The following is an 18,940-nucleotide window of genomic DNA, read 5'->3' as shown; positions in this document are numbered from 1 at the left end:
GCACGACCTCCCGATACCAACCGGAAAGCGAAAAGGACTCATCACCCGATTGGATGATGCTCGACTGTCAGCCCGGCCAACCCCAATTTTGAATATCTTACAAGGTGATATGTTTAAAGGACATTGGGGGTGTGTGGGGGTTAAAAAAAAACAATCTTTTTTCATCTCCCAATGATTTTTCTCCAGGTTTTGGTTCAAATTCCTGGAGGCCAGGCCGATCTGGTGCCATTGTGGGAGACTGTGATGCCTGCCAGAGTCGAATAGCGCCAGCTAAATTCAGGCCAAGGGCAGCGAGGAGTCCGAAGCTCCATGTGAGTCACTGGTTAAAGCCCGGTCAGTGTCACCAGCAGCTGCTGCTGCCACTTCGCACCCACTTCACCCCCTCCCCACCCAACACACACAAACCCTCCTTCCGTCTATAAATACCCAGCGCGACCTGTTCACCGGCCATTGGAGCGGACCCTGCGCCGCGGCTTCCCATTGGCCGGCGCCGCCGCTCGCTCTATGAGAGGCGCCCGCTGATTGGGCCAGTCCTACCGCCCCAGGGACGATCACGTGGGGGGAAATGTATCCCTGTTCACTTGTCGCAAAAAAAGTGAGACAGACGAGAAAGTGACAGACTGGGAATCGGGAAGGTGAGAGACTGGGAATCGGGAAGGGGAGACAGAGAGAGAGAGACTGGGATCAGGAAAGAGAGAAAGAGACTGGGATCAGGGAGGGGAGAGACTGGGATCAGGAAAGAGAGAGAGACTGGGATCAGGAAAGAGAGAGACTGGGATCGGGAAAGAGAGAGACTGGGATCAGGAAAGAGAGAGAGAGAGAGACTGGGATCAGGAAAGAGAGAGAGACTGGGATCAGGAAAGAGAGAGAGAGAGAGACTGGGATCAGGAAAGAGAGAGACTGGGATCAGGAAAGAGAGAGACTGGGATCGGGAAAGAGAGAGACTGGGATCAGGAAAGAGAGAGACTGGGATCGGGAAAGAGAGAGACTGGGATCAGGAAAGAGAGAGACTGGGATCAGGAAAGAGAGAGAGAGAGAGACTGGGATCAGGAAGGAGAGAGACTGGGATCAGGAAAGAGAGAGACTGGGATCAGGAAAGAGAGAGAGAGAGACTGGGATCAGGAAAGAGAGAGAAACTGGGATCAGGAAAGAGAGAGAGACTGATCAGGAAAGAGAGAGAGAGAAACTGGGATCAGGAAAGAGAGAGAGAGACTGGGATCAGGAAAGAGAGAGACTGGGATCAGGAAAGAGAGAGAGAGAGAGAGACTGGGATCAGGAAAGAGAGAGAGAGAGACTGGGATCAGGAAAGAGAGAGACTGGGATCAGGAAAGAGAGAGACTGGGATCAGGAACGAGAGAGACTGGGATCAGGAAAGAGAGAGAGAGAGACTGGGATCAGGAAAGAGAGAGAGAGACTGGGATCAGGAAAGAGAGAGAGAGAGAGAGAGACTGGGATCAGGAAAGAGAGAGAGAGAGACTGGGATCAGGAAAGAGAGAGACTGGGATCAGGAAAGAGAGAGAGAGAGAGAGACTGGGATCAGGAAAGAGAGAGAGAGAGAGACTGGGATCAGGAAAGAGAGAGAGAGAGACTGGGATCGGGAAAGAGAGAGACTGGGATCAGGAAAGAGAGAGAGAGAGAGAGAGACTGGGATCAGGAAAGAGAGAGAGAGAGAGAGACTGGGATCAGGAAAGAGAGAGAGAGAGAGACTGGGATCAGGAAAGAGAGACAGAGAGAGACTGGGATCAGGAAAGAGAGAGAGAGACTGGGATCAGGAAAGAGAGAGACTGGGATCAGGAAAGAGAGAGAGAGAGAGAGACTGGGATCAGGAAGGGGAGAGACTGGGATCAGGAAAGAGAGAGAGAGAGCGAGAGACTGGGATCAGGAAAGAGAGAGAGAGAGAGAGAGACTGGGATCAGGAAAGAGAGAGAGAGAGACTGGGATCAGGAAAGAGAGAGAGAGAGAGAGACTGGGATCAGGAAGGGGAGAGACTGGGATCAGGAAGGGGAGAGACTGGGATCAGGAAAGAGAGAGAGAGATTGGGATCTGGAAAGTGATAGAGAGACTGGGATCAGGAAAGAGAGAGAGAAACTGGGATCCAAAGAGAGAGAGAGAGACTGGGATCAGGAATGTGAGAGAGAGACTGGGATCCGGAGAGAGAGAGAGAGACTGGGATCAGGACAGAGAGAGAGAAACTGGGATCTGAAGAGAGAGAGAGAGGCTGGGATCAGGAAGGAGAGAGACTGGAATCAGGAAAGAGAGAGACTGGGATCAGGAAAGAGAGACAGAGAGAGAGAGACTGGGATCAGGAAAGAGGCAGAGATTGGGATCAGGCAGGTGAGAGACTAGGATCAGGAATGTGAGAGACGGATCAGGAAAGAGCGAGAGAAAGAGACTGGGATCAGAAAGGTGATAGACTGGGATCAGGAACGAGGGAGAGAGAGGGAGAAAGACTGTGATCAGGAAGGTGAGAGACTGGGATCAGGAAGGAGAGGGACTGGGATCAGGAAAGAGGGAGCTTGAGATCAGGAGCGAGAGAGAGATTGGGATCAGGAGAGAGAGAGACTGGGTACAGGAAGGTGAGAGACGAGGATTAGGAATGTGAGAGACTGGGATCACGAAAGAGAGAGAGAGAGACTGGGATCAAGAAGGTGAGAGGTTGGGATCAGGAAAGAGCGAGAGAGAGAAACTGGGATTAGAAAAGAGAGAGAGACTGAGATTAGGAAGGTGAGAAACTGGGATCAGGAAGGAGAGGGACTGGGATTGGGAGAGAGAGAAAGAGACTGGGATCAGAAAAGAGAGAGAGACTGAGATTAGGAAGGTGAGAAACTGTGATCAGGAAAGAGAGGGACTGGGATTGGGAAAGAGCGGAACTAGGATCAGGCAGTTGAGAGACTGGGATCAGGAAAGGGAGAGAGAATCTGTGATCGGGAACGAGAGAGCGACTGGAATCAGGAAGGTGGGAGGCTAGGATCAGGAAGGTGAGAGGCTGGGATCAGGAAGGAGACGGAGAGACTAGGATAAGGAAGGAGATGGAGAGACTGGGATCAGGAAGGTGAGAGACTGGGATCAGGAAGGTGAGAGACTGGGATCAGGAAGATGAGAGACTGGGATGAAGGAAGAGAGAGAATGAGATCAGGATGGAGGACGACTGGGATCAGGATTGAAAGAGGCTGGGATCAGGAAAGAGCGAGACTGGCATCAGGATGGTGAGAGGGAGAGACTGGGATCAGGAAAGAGAGAGATTCTGGGATCAGGAAATAGAGAGACTGAGATCAGGAAGGAGAGAGACTGGGATCAGGAGAGATTGGGATCAGGAAGGGGAGAGAGAGAGAGACTGGGATCAGGAAAGAGAGAGACTTGGATCAGGAAAGAGAGATGCTGGGATCAGGAAGGAGGAAGACTAGGATCAAGAAAGAGAGAGAGAGATTGGGATCAGGAAACAGAGAGACTGGGATCTGGAAGGTGAGGGACTGGGATCAGGAAAGAGAGAGACTGGGATCAGGAAGGAGATGGAGAGACTGGGATCAAGAAGGAGGGAGACAGGGATCAGGAAGATGAGAGACTGGGATGAGGGAAGAGGGAGACTGAGATCAGGATGGAGAGAGACTGGGATCAGGAAGGCGAGAGACTGAGATCAGGAAGTTGAGAGACTGGGATCAGGAAGGTGAGAGAGAGAGATTGGGATCAGGAAAGAGAGAGACTGGGATCAGGAAGGTGAGAGAGAGAGAGATTGGGATCAGGAAGGTGAGAGAGAGAGAGATTGGGATCAGGAAAGAGAGAGACTGGGATCAGGAAAGGGAGAGAGTGTGTGTGATCGGGAACAAGAGAGAGACTCGGATCAGGAAAGAGAGACAGAGAGAGAGACTGGGATCAGGAAGGAGGGAGACAGGGATCAGGAAGATGAGAGACTGGGATGAGGGAAGAGGGAGACTGAGATCAGGATGGAGAGAGACTGGGATCAGGAAGGCGAGAGACTGAGATCAGGAAGTTGAGAGACTGGGATCAGGAAGGTGAGAGAGAGAGATTGGGATCAGGAAAGAGAGAGACTGGGATCAGGAAGGTGAGAGAGAGAGAGATTGGGATCAGGAAGGTGAGAGAGAGAGAGAGATTGGGATCAGGAAAGAGAGAGACTGGGATCAGGAAAGGGAGAGAGTGTGTGTGATCGGGAACAAGAGAGAGACTGGGATCAGGAAAGAGAGACAGAGAGAGAGACTGGGATCAGGAAAGAGAGACAGAGAGAGAGACTGGGATCAGGAAAGAGAGACAGAGAGAGAGACTGGGATCAGGAAAGAGAGACAGAGAGAGAGACTGGGATCAGGAAAGAGAGACAGAGAGAGAGACTGGGATCAGGAAAGAGAGACAGAGAGAGAGACTGGGATCAGGAAAGAGAGACAGAGAGAGAGACTGGGATCAGGAAGGTGAGAGAGAGACTGGGATCAGGGAAGAGAGAGATTCTGGGATCAGGAAATAGACTGAGATCAGGAAGGAGGGAGATGGGGATCAGGAAAGAGAGAGACTGGGATCAGGAAGAAGGGAGCTTGTGATCAGGAAGGAGAGGGACTGGGATCAGGAAGGAAGGAGACTGGGATCAGGAGTGACTGGGATCAGGAGAGATGGATCAGGAAGGAGAGAGAGAGAGATACTGGGATCAGGAAAGAGAGAGACTGGGATCAGGAGTGACTGGGATCAGGAGAGATGGATCAGGAAGGAGAGAGAGAGATACTGGGATCAGGAAAGAGAGAGACTGGGATCAGGAAAGAGAGAGACTGGGATCAGGAAACAGAGAGACTGGGATCTGGAAGGTGAGGGACTGGGATCAGGAAAGAGAGAGACTGGGATCAGGAAGGAGATGGAGAGACTTAGATCAGGAAGGAGGGAGACGGGGATCAGGAAGATGAGAGTCTGGGATGAGGGAAGAGAGAGACTGAGATCAGGATGGAGGACGACTGGGATCAGGATGGAGAGAGACTGGGATCAGGAAGGCGAGAGACTGGGATCAGGAAGGTGAGAGAGAGAGAGAGATTGGGATCAGGAAAGAGAGAGACTGGGATCAGGAAAGGGAGAGAGAGAGAGACTGGGATCAGGAAAGGGAGAGAGTGTGTGTGATCAGGAACAAGAGACTGGGATCAGGAAAGGGAGAGAGTGTGTGTGATCAGGAACAAGAGACTGGGATCAGGAAAGGGAGAGAGTGTGTGTGATCAGGAACAAGAGACTGGGATCAGGAAAGGGAGAGAGTGTGTGTGATCAGGAACAAGAGACTGGGATCAGGAAAGGGAGAGAGTGTGTGTGATCAGGAACAAGAGAGAGACTGGGATCTGGAAGGAGTGAGACTGGGATCAGGAAGGAGAGAGACTGGGATCAGGAAGGAGAGAGACTGGGATCAGGAAGGAGGGAGACGGGGATCAGGAAGGTGAGAGACTGGGATCTGGAAGGAGGGAGACGGGGATCTGGAAGGAGAGAGACTGGGATCAGGAAGGAGAGAGACTGGGATCAGGAAGGAGAGAGACTTGGATCAGGAAGGAGAGAGACTGGGATCAGGAAGGAGAGAGACTGGGATCTGTAAGGAGAGAGACTGGGATCAGGAAGGAGAGAGACTGGGATCATGAAGGAGAGAGACTGGGATCTGTAAGGAGAGAGACTGGGATCAGGAAGGAGAGAGACTGGGATCAGGAAAGAGAGAGACTTGGATCTGGAAGGAGAGAGACTGGGATCTGGAAGGAGAGAGACTGGGATCTGGAAGGAGAAAGACTGGGATCAGGAAAGAGAGAGACTGGGATCTGGAAGGAGAGCGACTGGGATCAGGAAGGAGAGAGACTGGGATCTGGAAGGAGAGAGACTGGGATCAGGAAAGAGAGAGACTGGGATCTGGAAGGAGAGAGACTGGGATCTGGATGGAGAGAGACTGGGATCAGGAAGGAGAGAGACTGGGATCTAGATGGAGAGAGACTGGGATCAGGAAGGAGAGAGACTGGGATCAGGAAGGAGAGAGACTGGGATCAGGAAGGAGAGAGACTGGGATCTGGAAGGAGAGAGACTGGGATCTGGAAGGAGAGAGTAAGACCAGAGGGGATGGGAACTATCCCCCACTCCTCATCCAAACAGAGACCCCCACTGTGCAAATAATCCGATTAAATTCGATTGTTTTTCTATCTAATTCTTTTTGAACAGGTTTAGTTTGACCTGTCTGTATTGTAAATGCTGTTTGTATTTGTATCTCCAGATTCTAGTTCATATCTTTCTTTCTCTAGTTTAACTTTAATTTTGTTTCTTGTGGTGTTTGTCTAATTGGGGCATCTTGGTTTACACTTGCTTAAAGTTAATTTATTTTACTGTTTTTGTTATTATTTTACAGACATTTAATAGCTCAGCTTACTTTGGCTTTGTCCCTGTCTCTCTCTCTCTCTCTTTTACTCTCTCTCTATCTCTCTTTTTCTCTCTCTTTTTCTCTTTCTGTCTCTCCTCTCTCCTCCTCTCTCTCTTTGTCTCTATCCCTCTCTTTTTTCTCTCTGTCTGTCTCTCTCTCTCTGTCTGTCTCTCTCTTTGTTTCTCTCTGTCTCTCTCTCTCTATCTCTCTCCCTTTGTCTCTCTCTCTCTGTCTCTCTCTCTCTGTCTCTCTCTTTACCTCTCTCTCTCTGTCTCTCTCTCTATCTCTTTTTTTCTCTCTGTCTCTGTCTCTCTCAGTCTCTCTCTCTCTCTATCTCTTTTTTCTCTGTCTCTGTCTGTCTCTCTCTCTCTGTCCCTCTCTCTTTGTTTCTCTCTGTCTCTCTCTCTATCTCTCTCACATTGTCTCTGTGTCTCTCTCTGTCTCTCCCTTTGCCTGTATCTGTCTCTCTCGCTCTCTCTCTCTCTGCCTCTCTCGCTCTCTCTCTCTGCCTCTCTCTGTCTCTCTCTCTCTGCCTCTCTTTATTCTCTCTCTGTCTCTCCTTTCTGTTTCCCTCTCTTTTTCTGTCTCTGCCTCATTCTCTCTCTCTCTGTCTCTATCTCTCTGTCTCTCTCTTTCTCTCACTCTCTCTCTTTCTCTCTTTGTCTCTCTCTCTCTGCCCCCTTGCTCCTGTCTCTGTTCTTCCCCACTCCTCCCCCTCAGTCTCAGCCCCTCTCCTTACCCCATGTTCAGATGATGTCAGCAGGAAGTTTGATGTAATTCTGTGCCGTGTGACTATAAAAAACTCAGGGTCAGTGATTTCCTCAACGATTTGACGAAGGGGATATTAACCGCCCTGCTTTGTAGCCTGAGCCCCAACCCCAGTGGAAAGTGTACATATGTGGATAGGGACAGCAGCAGGCTCAACTGTGCTGCATCCCCAGGTAGAATAGTTGACCAAATCTGAGGGAGTGTGGGACGTGGGATCTTATACATCCACCTGAGAAGGCAGACGGGGCCCTTGGCTTAACGCCTCAACCTCCGACAGTGCGGCACTCCCTCAGTACTGACCCTCCATAATGTCGGAGTAGTGGACCTGGCACAAGATCTCGTTGAAGGATTGTTCTCCTCAGAGCGGAGAAGGTTAAGGGGGAGATTGAATCAAGGTGTTCGGAATCAGGAAGGGGTTTTGGACAGAGTAAATAAGGAGAAACTGTTTCCACTGGGCAGGAGGGTCGGTAACCAGAGGGGGACACAGATTGAAGAGAATCGGGGAAAAGAACCAGAGGGGGGAGATGAGGAGAATTTGTTTTTTTTTACACAGCGAGTTGTTGTGATCTGGAAGGCGCTGCCTGAAAGGGCGGTGGAAGCAGATTCAATAGGAACTTTCAAAAGGGGAGGGAATCGGATAACTACTTGAAGGGGAAAAGTTTGCAGGGAGATGGGGGAAAGAGCGGGAGTTGGGGAAATGGGGCTAATTGGATAGTTCTTTCAGAGAGACAGCACAGGGACGATGGGCCGAATGGTCTCCTCCTGGGCTGTCATGTTCTACAGGTCCATGGATTGTGTTGATTGGTTTCCCTGTGTTTTTTTTCTTGATTCCCAGGCAGTCTTGGTTTCCGATGGACGCCGGGATGTCCAGCGATCCCAATGGAGCTCCGGCGAGAGTCCAGACACCGTTAGCGGGAACGGAGGTAATTGTACTTTCCAAAATCAGCCGGGAAGCAGCTAACCCGGGTCTGCCCTTTGATCCCACCTCCTGCTGGGAGTGACCACTGTCAGCCAGAGCCCAGTGGCTCCCTCACTGGGAGTGAACACTGTCAGCCAGAGCCCAGTGGCTCCCTCTCTGGGAGTGAACATGGTCAGCCAGGGCCCAGTGGCTCCCTCACTGGGAGTGAACACTGTCAGTCACGGCCCCGTGGCTCCCTCACTGGGAGTGAACACTGTCAGTCACGGCCCCGTGGCTCCCTCACTGGGAGTGAACACTGTCAGTCATGGCCCAGTGGCTCCCTCACTGGGAGTGAACACTGTCAGCCAGGGCCCAGTGTCTCCCTCACTGGGAGTGAACACTGTCAGCCAGGGCCCAGTGTCTCCCTCACTGGGAGTGAACACTGTCAGTCACGGCCCAGTGTCTCCTTCACTGGGAGTGAACACTGTCAGTCACGGCCCAGTGGTTCTCTCACTGGAAGTGAACACTGTCAGCCAGAGCCCAGTGGCTCCCTCACAGGGAGTGAACACTGTCAGTCACGGCCCAGTGGCTCCCTCACTGGGAGTGAACACTGTCAGTCAGGGCCCAGTGGCTCCCTCACTGGGAGTGAACACTGTCAGCCAGGGCCCAGTGGCTCCCTCACTGGGAGTGAACACTGTCAATCACGGCCCAGTGGCTCCCTCACTGGGAGTGAACACTGTCAGTCACAGCCCAGTGGCTCCCTCACTGGGAGTGAACACTGTCAGTCACGGCCCAGTGGCTCCCTCACTGGGAGTGAACACTGTCAATCACGGCCCAGTGTTTCCCTCGCTGGGAGTGAACACTGTCAGTCACGGCCCAGGGGCTCCCTCTCTGGGAGTGAACATGGTCAGCCAGGGCCCAGTGGCTCCCTCACTGGGAGTGAACACTGTCAGTCTCGGCCCAGTGGCTCCCTCACTGGGAGTGAACACTGTCAGTCACAGCCACAGTGGCTCCCTCACTGGGAGTGAACACTGTCAGTCACAGCCCAGTGGCTCCCTCACTGGGAGTGAACACTGTCAGTCACGGCCCAGTGGCTCCCTCACTGGGAGTGAACACTGTCAGTCACGGCCCAGTGGCTCCCTCACTGGGAGTGAACACTGTCACTCACGGCCCAGTGGCTCCCTCGCTGGGAGTGAACACTGTCAGTCACGGCCCAGTTGCTCCCTCACTGGGAGTGAACACTGTCAGCCAGGGCCCAGTGGATCCCTCACTGGGAGTGAACACTGTCAGTCACGGCCCAGTAGCTCCCTCACTGGGAGTGAACACTGTCAGTCACGGCCCAGTGGCTCCCTCACTGGGAGTGAACACTGTCAGACACGGCCCAGTGGCTCCCTCACTGGGAGTGAACACTGTCAGCCAGGGCCCAGTGGCTCCCTCACTGGGAGTGAACACTGTCAGTCACGGCCCAGTGGCTCCCTCACTGGGAGTGAACACTGTCAATCATGGCCCAGTGGCTCCCACACTGGGAGTGAACACTGTCAGACACGGCCCAGTGGCTCCCTCACTGGGAGTGAACACTGTCAGCCAGGGCCCAGTGGCTCCCTCACTGGGAGTGAACACTGTCAGCCAGGGCCCAGTGGCTCCCTCACTGGGAGTGAACACTGTCAGCCAGGGCCCAGTGGCTCCCTCACTGGGAGTGAACACTGTCAGCCAGGGCCCAGTGGCTCCCTCACTGGGAGTGAACACTGTCCATCACGGCCCAGTGGGTCCTCATTCTCTCGCCTGAGTGTGAAGGTCAGGAGTTCGAGTCCCCAGTCCAGGCCGCCACTTCCAGTGCCATTAGTGAAGGAGCGCTGCACTGTCAGCGGGTCAGTACTGAGGGAGTGCCGCACTGTCAGCGGGTCAGTACTGAGGGAGTGCCGCACTGTCGGAGGGTCAGTACTGAGGGAGTGCCGCACTGTCAGCGGGTCAGTACTGAGGGAGTGCCGCACTGTCGGAGGGTCAGTATTGAGGGAGTGCCGCACTGTCGGAGGGTCAGTAGTGAGGGAGTGCCGCACTGTCGTAGGGTCAGTACTGAGGGAGCGCCGCACTGTCGGAGGGTCAGTACTGAGGGAGCGCTGCACTGTCGGAGGGTCAGTACTGAGGGAGTGCCGCACTGTTGCAGGGTCAGTACTGAGGGAGCGCCGCACTGTCGGAGGGTCAGTACTGAGGGAGTGCCGCACTGTCGGAGGGTCAGTGCTGAGGGAGTGCCACACTGTCGGAGGGTCAGTACTGAGGGAGCGCCGCACTGTCGGAGGGTCAGTACTGAGGGAGCGCCGCACTGTCGGAGGGTCAGTACTGAGGGAGCGCCGCACTGTCGGAGGGTCAGTACTGAGGGAGCGCCGCACTGTCGGAGGGTCAGTACTGAGGGAGCGCCGCACTGTCGGAAGGTCAGTACTGAGGGAGCGCCGCACTGTCGGAGGGTCAGTACTGAGGGAGCGCCGCACTGTCGGAGGTGCCGTCTTTCAGTTGAGACGTTAAACTGAGGTCCCCGTCTGCCTCGTGAGTTGGATGTAAGAGATCCCATGGCTGCTATTGGTAGATTTGACCCCAGTGGGAGGGAGGAAGGGAGGGAGGGAGGGAGGGAGGGAGGGAGGGTGCTGTCTGTTCTACAGGGAGGCCCGAGTTTGGGGTGGGCTGTATCTGTCACTGAGTGATGCTGATGATCTCCTTGCAGGAATCGGCCGTGGATGCCACTCCGGACGGGATGGACCAACGCTCCGAAATCACGGACCCCCCAGGTAGGAACCTCAACCCGAGGAGCCTGGGGAACCCACAGGGACACATTTGACACCCCAGAGCCCCAGCTTAAGTCACCCCCAGCGCCCCCTCGGCCGTTTCTCGATGAAGGGTTGTCCAGCTTGGAGCAGAGGAAGGTAAAGGGGGAGACTTAACCGAGGCGATCGGAACTCAGGGAGGGGGTCTCGCTCGAGTGACCGGTGTGGATAATTATAACCCACACACCCCCACCCTCCATAATTCAGCACCCCCTCCCACTGAGAAACCCTCCCCCAGCCGCCGACTCACTCCAGTCCCCCCACGGGCCTAGGCCGGCTATTCGACCGGGAGCACTGTGCTGCTTGTTGTCCCTCACTCGCTCGCCCTCACCCTCGGGCCCGAACCGGTCACCGCCTCAGGACGTCCGGCAAGGCCTCGCGGCCAAGGACGTGGTCGGTCTCCTGAGGCGTGGTCACTCTTGTCACGGCGGGAACGCGGTAGCCCGTTTGCGCACAGCAAGATCCCACGAACGGCACTGTGACAACGACCCAGGTCATCTGCTTTTTTTAATATACCGACGTTGGCTGAGGGACAAATATTGGGGCCCAAGGACACGGGGGAGATCTCTCCCCCTCTACAGCCACCGCACCCTCCACACCCTCCCACTCTGCTCTTCTTCCAATAACGGCCGTGGGATCGTTCTCATCCACCTGAGAGGGCAGGCGGGGGCCTCGGTTTAACATCTCGTCTGAAACACGGCACCTCCGGCATTGCTGCACTCCGACAGAAATAGACTGTCTGTTACCATTGGCAAATGAATTCAAGCCCCCTCTAAACCGTCCCCATCAAACACTCCCAGGACAGGTACAGCATGGGGTTAGATACAGAGTAAAGCTCCCTCCACACTGTCCCCATCAAACACTCCCAGGACAGGTACAGCACGGGGTTAGATACAGAGTAAAGCTCCCTCTACACTGTCCCCATCAAACACTCCCAGGACAGGTACAGCACGGGGTTAGATACAGAGTAAAGCTCCCTCCACACTGTCCCCATCAAACACTCCCAGGACAGGTACAGCACGGGGATAGATACAGAGTAAAGCTCCCTCTACACTGTCCCCATCAAGCACTCCCAGGACAGGTACAGCACGGGGTTAGATACAGAGTAAATCTCCCTCTACACCGTCCCCATCAAACACTCCCAGGACAGGTACAGCACGGGGTTAGATACAGAGTAAAGCTCCCTCTACACTGTCCCCATCAAACACTCCCAGGACAGGTACAGCATGGGGTTAGATACAGAGTAAAGCTCCCTCTACACTGTCCCCATCAAACACTCCCAGGACTGGTACAGCACGGGGTTTGATACAGAGTAAAGCTCCCTCTACACTGTCCCCATCAAACACTCCCAGGGCAGGTACAGCATGGGGTTAGATACAGAGTAAAGCTCCCTCTACACTGTCCCCATCAAACACTCCCAGGACAGGTACAGCACGGGGTTAGATACAGAGTAAAGCTACCTCTACACTGTCCCCATCAAACACTCCCAGGACAGGTACAGCACGGGGTTAGATACAGAGTAAAGCTCCCTCTACACTATCCCCATCAAACACTCGCAGGACAGGTACAGCACGGGGATAGATACAGAGTAAAGCTCCCTCTACACTGTCCCCATCAAACACTCCCAGGACAGGTACAGCACGGGGTTAGATACAGAGTAAAGCTCCCTCTACACTATCCCCATCAAACACTCCCAGGACAGCTACAGCACGGGGATAGATACAGAGTAAAGCTCCCTCTACACTCTCCCCATCAAACACTCCCAGGACAGGTACAGCACGGGGTTAGATAGAGAGTAAAGCTCCCTCCACACTGTCCCCATCAAACACTCCCAGGACAGGTACAGCACGGGGTTAGATACAGAGTAAAGCTCCCTCCACACTGTCCCCATCAAACACTCCCAGGACAGGTACAGCACGGGGATAGATACAGAGTAAAGCTCCCTCTACACTGTCCCCATCAAGCACTCCCAGGACAGGTACAGCACGGGGTTAGATACAGAGTAAATCTCCCTCTACACCGTCCCCATCAAACACTCCCAGGACAGGTACAGCACGGGGTTAGATACAGAGTAAAGCTCCCTCTACACTGTCCCCATCAAACACTCCCAGGACAGGTACAGCATGGGGTTAGATACAAAGTAAAGCTCCCTCTACACCGTCCCCATCAAACACTCCCAGGACTGGTACAGCACGGGGTTTGATACAGAGTAAAGCTCCCTCTACACTGTCCCCATCAAACACTCCCAGGACAGGTACAGCACGGGGTTAGATACAGAGTAAAGCTCCCTCTACACTGTCCCCATCAAACACTCCCAGGACAGGTACAGCACGGGGTTAGATACAGAGTAAAGCTCCCTCTACACTGTCCCCATCAAACACTCCCAGGACAGGTACAGCACGGTGTTAGATACAGAGTAAAGCTCCCTCTACACTGTCCCCATCAAACACTCCCAGGACAGGTACAGCACGGGGTTAGATACAGAGTAAAGCTCCCTCTACACTGTCCCCATCAAACACTCCCAGGACAGGTACAGCACGGGGTTAGATACAGAGTAAAGCTCCCTCTACACTGTCCCCATCAAACACTCCCAGGACAGGGACAGGACGGGGTTAGATACAGAGTAAAGCTCCCTCTACACCGTCCCCATCAAACACTCCCAGGACACTGGGAGGTCACCGCCTCCCTGAATTTAAGCTGTGAGATGTGGCTCTGAATGTTCCGGACTAACAGGGCCGTTCTCTTTCCCTGCCTTTGACAGGGGACCCGGACTCTCCTCCTTCGCTGCAGGGACATCAGGAGGGACAGATTGTTGAAACCAGCCTCGTGGGCCCTGGGAAGACAGAGCTGGACCAGCAGGTATCTACCGAGACCAGAATTCAGGCCGGCTGCAGCCTCGGACTGACAGGGGGAGTCGTCGTGGTTTCAGTTCCATCAAGAGACTGTGGCAATACAGTTAGTAGAGGCCTCTTAGAGAATGAGGCTGGGGAAATATTATTGGGGAACCAGGGAATGGCAGAGGAGTAGAGTAAATACTTTGCATCAGTCTTCACAGTAGAAGACACTAATAGCGTTCCAAAAATACTAAATAATCATGGGGCAAAAGGTGGGGAGGACATAAATACAATAACTATCCCTGGAGAAAAAGTACTAGGGGAACTAATGGGGCTAAAGGCTGTTAAGTCCCCTGGACCTGATGGGTTGCGTCCCAGGATATTAAAGGAAGCAGCTACAGAGATAGTGGATGCGCTGGTAGTAATCTTCCAAGAATCCTTAGATTCTGGAAAAGTCCCAGAGGGTTGGAGAACAGCCAATGTAACACCCTTATTCAAAAAGGGAGGGAGACTGAAAAACCAGGTAACTTTAGGCCAGTTAGCTTAACATCTGTCACTGGGAAAATGTTAGAGTCTATTATAAAGGATGTAATAGCAGAGCATTTAGAAATGCATAATATAATCCAGCAGAATCAGCATGGCTTCATGACGGGGAAATCATGCCTGACAAATTTATTAGGATTCTTTGAGGAGGTAACAAGCAGGATAGATAAAGGGGAACCAGTAGATGTAATATATTTGGATTTCCAAAAGGTGTTCGATATGGTGCTGCACATAAGGCTACTTAATAAGATAAGAGCCCTTGGTGTTGGGAGTAGTATATTAGCATGCATAGAGGATTGGCTAACTAATAGAAGACAGAGAGTTGGGATATGGGGGGTGCATTTTCAGGATGTCAACCTGTAACTAGTAGAGCACCACAGGGATCAGTGCTGGGACCACAATTATTCACAATATATATTAATGATTTGGATGAGGGAAGTGAATGTACTATCGCCAAGTTTGCGGATGACACAAAAATAGGTGGGAAGGCAAGTGGTGAGGATGACACAAGGAGTCTACAGAGGGATAGACCGGTTAAGTGAGTGGGCAAAAACTTGGCAGATGGAATATAATGTGGGAAAATGTGAGGTTATGCACTTTGGCAGGAAGAATAGAGGAGCTGAATATTATTTAAGTGGAGAAAGACTGCAGAAAGCTGCAGCACAGAGGGAATTGGGGGTCCTCGTGTATGAATCACAAAAAGCTAACATACAAGTTCAACAGGGAATAGGGAAGGCAAATGGAATGTTGGCCTTTATTTCAAAGGGAATGGAGTATAAAAATAGGGAAGTCTTGCTAAAACTATACAAGGCACTGGTTAGACCACACCTAGAATACTGTGAACAGTTTTATTCCCCTTATGTAAGGAAAGATATCCTGGCATTGGAGGCAGTCCAGAGAAGGTTTACTAGGTTGATCCTGGGTATGGAGGGATTTTCGTATGAGGAGAGGTTGAGTCGGTTGGGCCTGTACTCAGTGGAGTTTAGAAGAATGAGAGGCGACTTTATTGAAACATATAAGATTCTTAGGGGGCTTGACAGGGTAGATGCTGAGAGGTTGTTTCCCCTTGTGGCAGAGTCTAGGACCAGAGAGCATAATCTCAGGGTAAGGGGGTCACCCATTTAAAACAGAGATGGGGGGGAATTTCTTCTCTCAGAGGGTAGTCAATCTGTGGAATTCTTTACCGCAGAGGGCTGTAGAGGCTGGGCCATTAAGTATATTCAAGGCTGAGATAGACAGATTTTTCATCTGAGATAAAAACAAAAAACTACTGCGGATGCTGGAAATCCAAAACAGAAACAGAATTACCTGGAAAAACTCAGCAGGTCTGGCAGCATCGGCGGAGAAGAAAAGAGTCGACGTTTCGAGTCCTCACGACCCTTCAACAGAACTAAGTAAAAATAGGAGAGGGGTGAAATATAAGCTGGTTTAAGGTTTAAGACCAAACGCAGACTGGGTGACCGCTTTGCAGAACACCTGCGGTCTGTCCGCAAGAAAGACCCAAACCTCCCTGTCGCTTGCCATTTTAACACACCACCCTGTTCTCTTGCCCACATGTCTGTCCTTGGCTTGCTGCATTGTTCCAGTGAAGCCCAACGCAAACTGGAGGAACAGCACCTCATCTTCCGACTAGGCACTTTACAGCCTTCCGGACTGAATATTGTGTTCAACAATTTTAGATCTTGAACTCTCTCCTCCATCCCCACCCACTTTCCGTTTCTTCCCCCTTCCTTTTGTTTTTGCCAATAATTTATATAGATTTTTCTTTTCCCACCTATTTCCATTATTTTTAAATCTATATCTTTAATGCCCTGTCAGTCTTTCCACCCCACCCCCACTAGAGCTGTACCTTGAGTGTCCTGCCATCCATTCTTAATTAGCGCATTCTCTTAGATAATATCACCACCTTCAACACCTCCCTGTTCCTTTGTCTGTCACATCTTTTGATTATCTGCTCCTATCACTGCTTGCTTGTCCCCACAACCATCCCCCCCTCAACTTCTCTCCCCCCACCCCATCCCCCACCTTAAACCAGCTTATATTTCACCCCTCTCCTATTTTTACTCAGTTCTGTTGAAGGGTCGTGAGGACTCGAAACGTCAACTCTTTTCTTCTCCGCCGATGCTGCCAGACCTGCTGAGTTTTTCCAGCTTTTTAATCAGTGAGGGAATCGAGGGTTATGGGAAAAAGGCAGGAAAGTGGAGTTGAGGATTATCAGATCAGTCATGATCTCATCGAATGGCGGAGCAGACTCGATGGGCTGAATGGCCTACTTCTGCCCCTACATCTTATGGTCTTATGTGGCAATGGAGTTAAGGAGTGGATAGCGTCGAGAGCTTCTGTCTGCACTGCAGGGCTCCCCTGTTGAAACTACTTAGCTCGGAGCTCAAGACCCCCCAATCTCCTGAAAAAAATAAATTTGGGAGAGTGCAGAGGGAGCCTTACTCTGTATCTAACCCCGTGCTGTACCTGTCCTGGGAGTGTTTGATGGGGACAGTGTAGAGGGAGCTTTACTCTGTATCTAACCCCGTACTGTACCTGTCCTGGGAGTGTTTGATGGGGACAGTGTAGAGGGAGCTTCACTCTGTATCTAACCCCGTGCTGTACCTGTCCTGGGAGTGTTTGATGGGGACAGTGTAGAGGGAGCTTTACTCTGTATCTAACCCCGTGCTGTACCTGTCCTGGGAGTGTTTGATAGGGGCAGTGTAAAGGGAGGTTTACTCTGTATCTAACCCCGTGCTGTACCTGTCCTGGGAGTGTTTGATGGGGACGGTGTAGAGGGAGCTTTACTCTGTATCTAACCCCGTGCTGTACCTGTCCTGGGAGTGTTTGATGGGGACGGTGTAGAGGGAGCTTTACTCTGTATCTAACCCTGTGCTGTCCCTGTCCTGGGAGTGTTTGATGGGGACGGTGTAGAAGGAGCTTTACTCTGTATCTAACCCCATGCTGTACCTGTCCTGGGAGTGTTTGATGGGGACAGTGTAGAGGGAGCTTTACTCTGTATCTAACCCCGTGCTGTACCTGTCCTGGGAGTGTTTGATGGGGACGGTGTAGAGGGAGCTTTACTCTGTATCTAACCCCGTGCTGTACCTGTCCTGGGAGTGTTTGATGGGGACGGTGTAGAGGGAGCTTTACTCTGTATCTAACCCCGTGCTGTACCTGTCCTGGGAGTGTTTGATGGGGACGGTGTAGAGGGAGCTTTACTCTGTATCTAACCCCGTGCTGTACCTGCCCGGGGAGTGTTTGATGGGGACAGTGTAGAGGGAGCTTTACACTGTATTTAACCCTGTGATGATATTTTTGACCTGAGGTTTGTTTTACAGGCCTCACCTCCTGAGGAAGTGAAAGGTGACAGTGGGTCAAGCCCCTCTGATGAGAAGGGTGCCCACCCCCTGCACGCCGCCGGTAGCGATGAGACCCAAAGCTGGGAAGTGCCCGCGGAGGGCAGCGAGCGCCCTGGTGACCAGCTCCCCCATCGTCGTGCCGCTGGCACTCAGCCAGGTGGGTTGCCTGCATGGCACCGCGCGCCTGGACTGCCCGCTCGATGGACCCGCATGGCCCCCTCTCTCTCTCTGTCAAGGGGCAGCACAGCCTCCAGGCTCCTTGTGCCAGGCTTTGCCCAGGAGCCATCAGCGGGTTAGGCTGGAGACCGGTACAACCCCCTCGCCCCTCCCTGCCTCACTGTCCCAGAGCAGGTCCCCAGCGGGAACCAGCTCCAGAGATGATCTCCGCTTGCGTCTGAGGCCCTGTACAGGTCGCTCAAACATGTCCGCTTCCCACTATTCGACACGGGGAGTTGGCGAGAGGGTGCCGGGGGGGCGGGCTGGGGGGAGTGTGCAGAGATAAGTACAACTTGCATTTGTATAGTGCCTAGCACGCAGCAGAAGTGTTTGATGGGGACGGTGTAGAGGGAGCCTTATTCGAGGGGTCAATTGATAGTGTCCGCTGTGAGATGGATAGAATTTTGTTGGGCAATGGGATCAATGGTTATGGAACCTTCCTGGGGTGAAGGTACAGATCAGCCATGATGTGTTTGAGTGGCAGTACGGGCTGGAGGGGCTGAATGGCCTCCTTCTGCTCTGAAGTCATGCCCTCCCCCATCTGCCGCAGTGCAAATATCTGCCACACGAGGGCGGTGTGGCCTGTCGTGACGCTCTGCCGTCCCGGAGGCAGCTAGCTGCCGCCTCCATGTGGTGGCTGATGGTATTGCAGAGGCACGATAATGCAAGTCCCCCACCTCTCTCTTGGCTTTAATTTTCCTCAGTTTTGCCTTCTCTGTCGGACAATTCCCGGGGATGAAAGCAGCCAGGGCTCCCATCCTGTTTGTCAACCACTCTTCCAACCCCAAATTGGCCAACCAACCCTTACAGTGATTGGCTCCCAAAGCTTTGCCCTGCTGGCAAAGTTGGGCTATTTGTTTTGGAGCGTGGGTGAGGAAGCTGATTTGCTGACTGGAATTTGTGGGGTTTCTCCCCTCCCCTCAATGCCGAGGTCCTTTCCCTGACTGATCAGCGCCAACGTGCCAAGCATTGCATTCTGGGATCACAAGGGCATCTCCACCTGTCTGGATGAGTGCGGCTAGGAATCCTGCGGAGAGTAACTCACCCCCTGACTCCCCAAAGCCTGTCCACCATCCACAAGGCACAAGTCAGGAGTGTGATGGAATACTCCCCACCTGCCTGGATGAGTGCGGCTCCCACAACACTCAAGAACCTCG

At 52.7% G+C, this 18,940-nt stretch overlaps 1 protein-coding gene across 1 annotated transcript in view; it reads left to right on the top strand.

Annotated features, from left to right (window-relative positions):
• Positions 1-7,969: 7,969 nt before the first annotated feature.
• The window catches only part of LOC144676841 (pre-B-cell leukemia transcription factor-interacting protein 1-like), a gene marked incomplete at its 3' end in the record, with an annotated part of 26,658 nt that continues 15,687 nt past the window's right edge, over positions 7,970-18,940 (top strand). Inside the window, exons 1-4 of the mRNA XM_078537162.1 lie at positions 7,970-8,055; positions 10,747-10,810; positions 13,608-13,705; positions 17,547-17,724. Of these exons, the coding sequence (XP_078393288.1) occupies positions 7,984-8,055; positions 10,747-10,810; positions 13,608-13,705; positions 17,547-17,724 (412 nt within the window). The remainder of the gene's footprint in view (positions 8,056-10,746; positions 10,811-13,607; positions 13,706-17,546; positions 17,725-18,940) is intronic.

The sequence above is a fragment of the Cetorhinus maximus genome, unplaced genomic scaffold (genome assembly GCF_964194155.1).
Source record: "Cetorhinus maximus unplaced genomic scaffold, sCetMax3.hap1.1 HAP1_SCAFFOLD_1994, whole genome shotgun sequence".
Classification (NCBI taxonomy): Eukaryota; Metazoa; Chordata; class Chondrichthyes; order Lamniformes; family Cetorhinidae; genus Cetorhinus; species Cetorhinus maximus.
The sequence above is the reverse complement of the archived record's forward strand: the minus strand, read 5'-3'. Positions and strand labels throughout refer to the sequence as shown.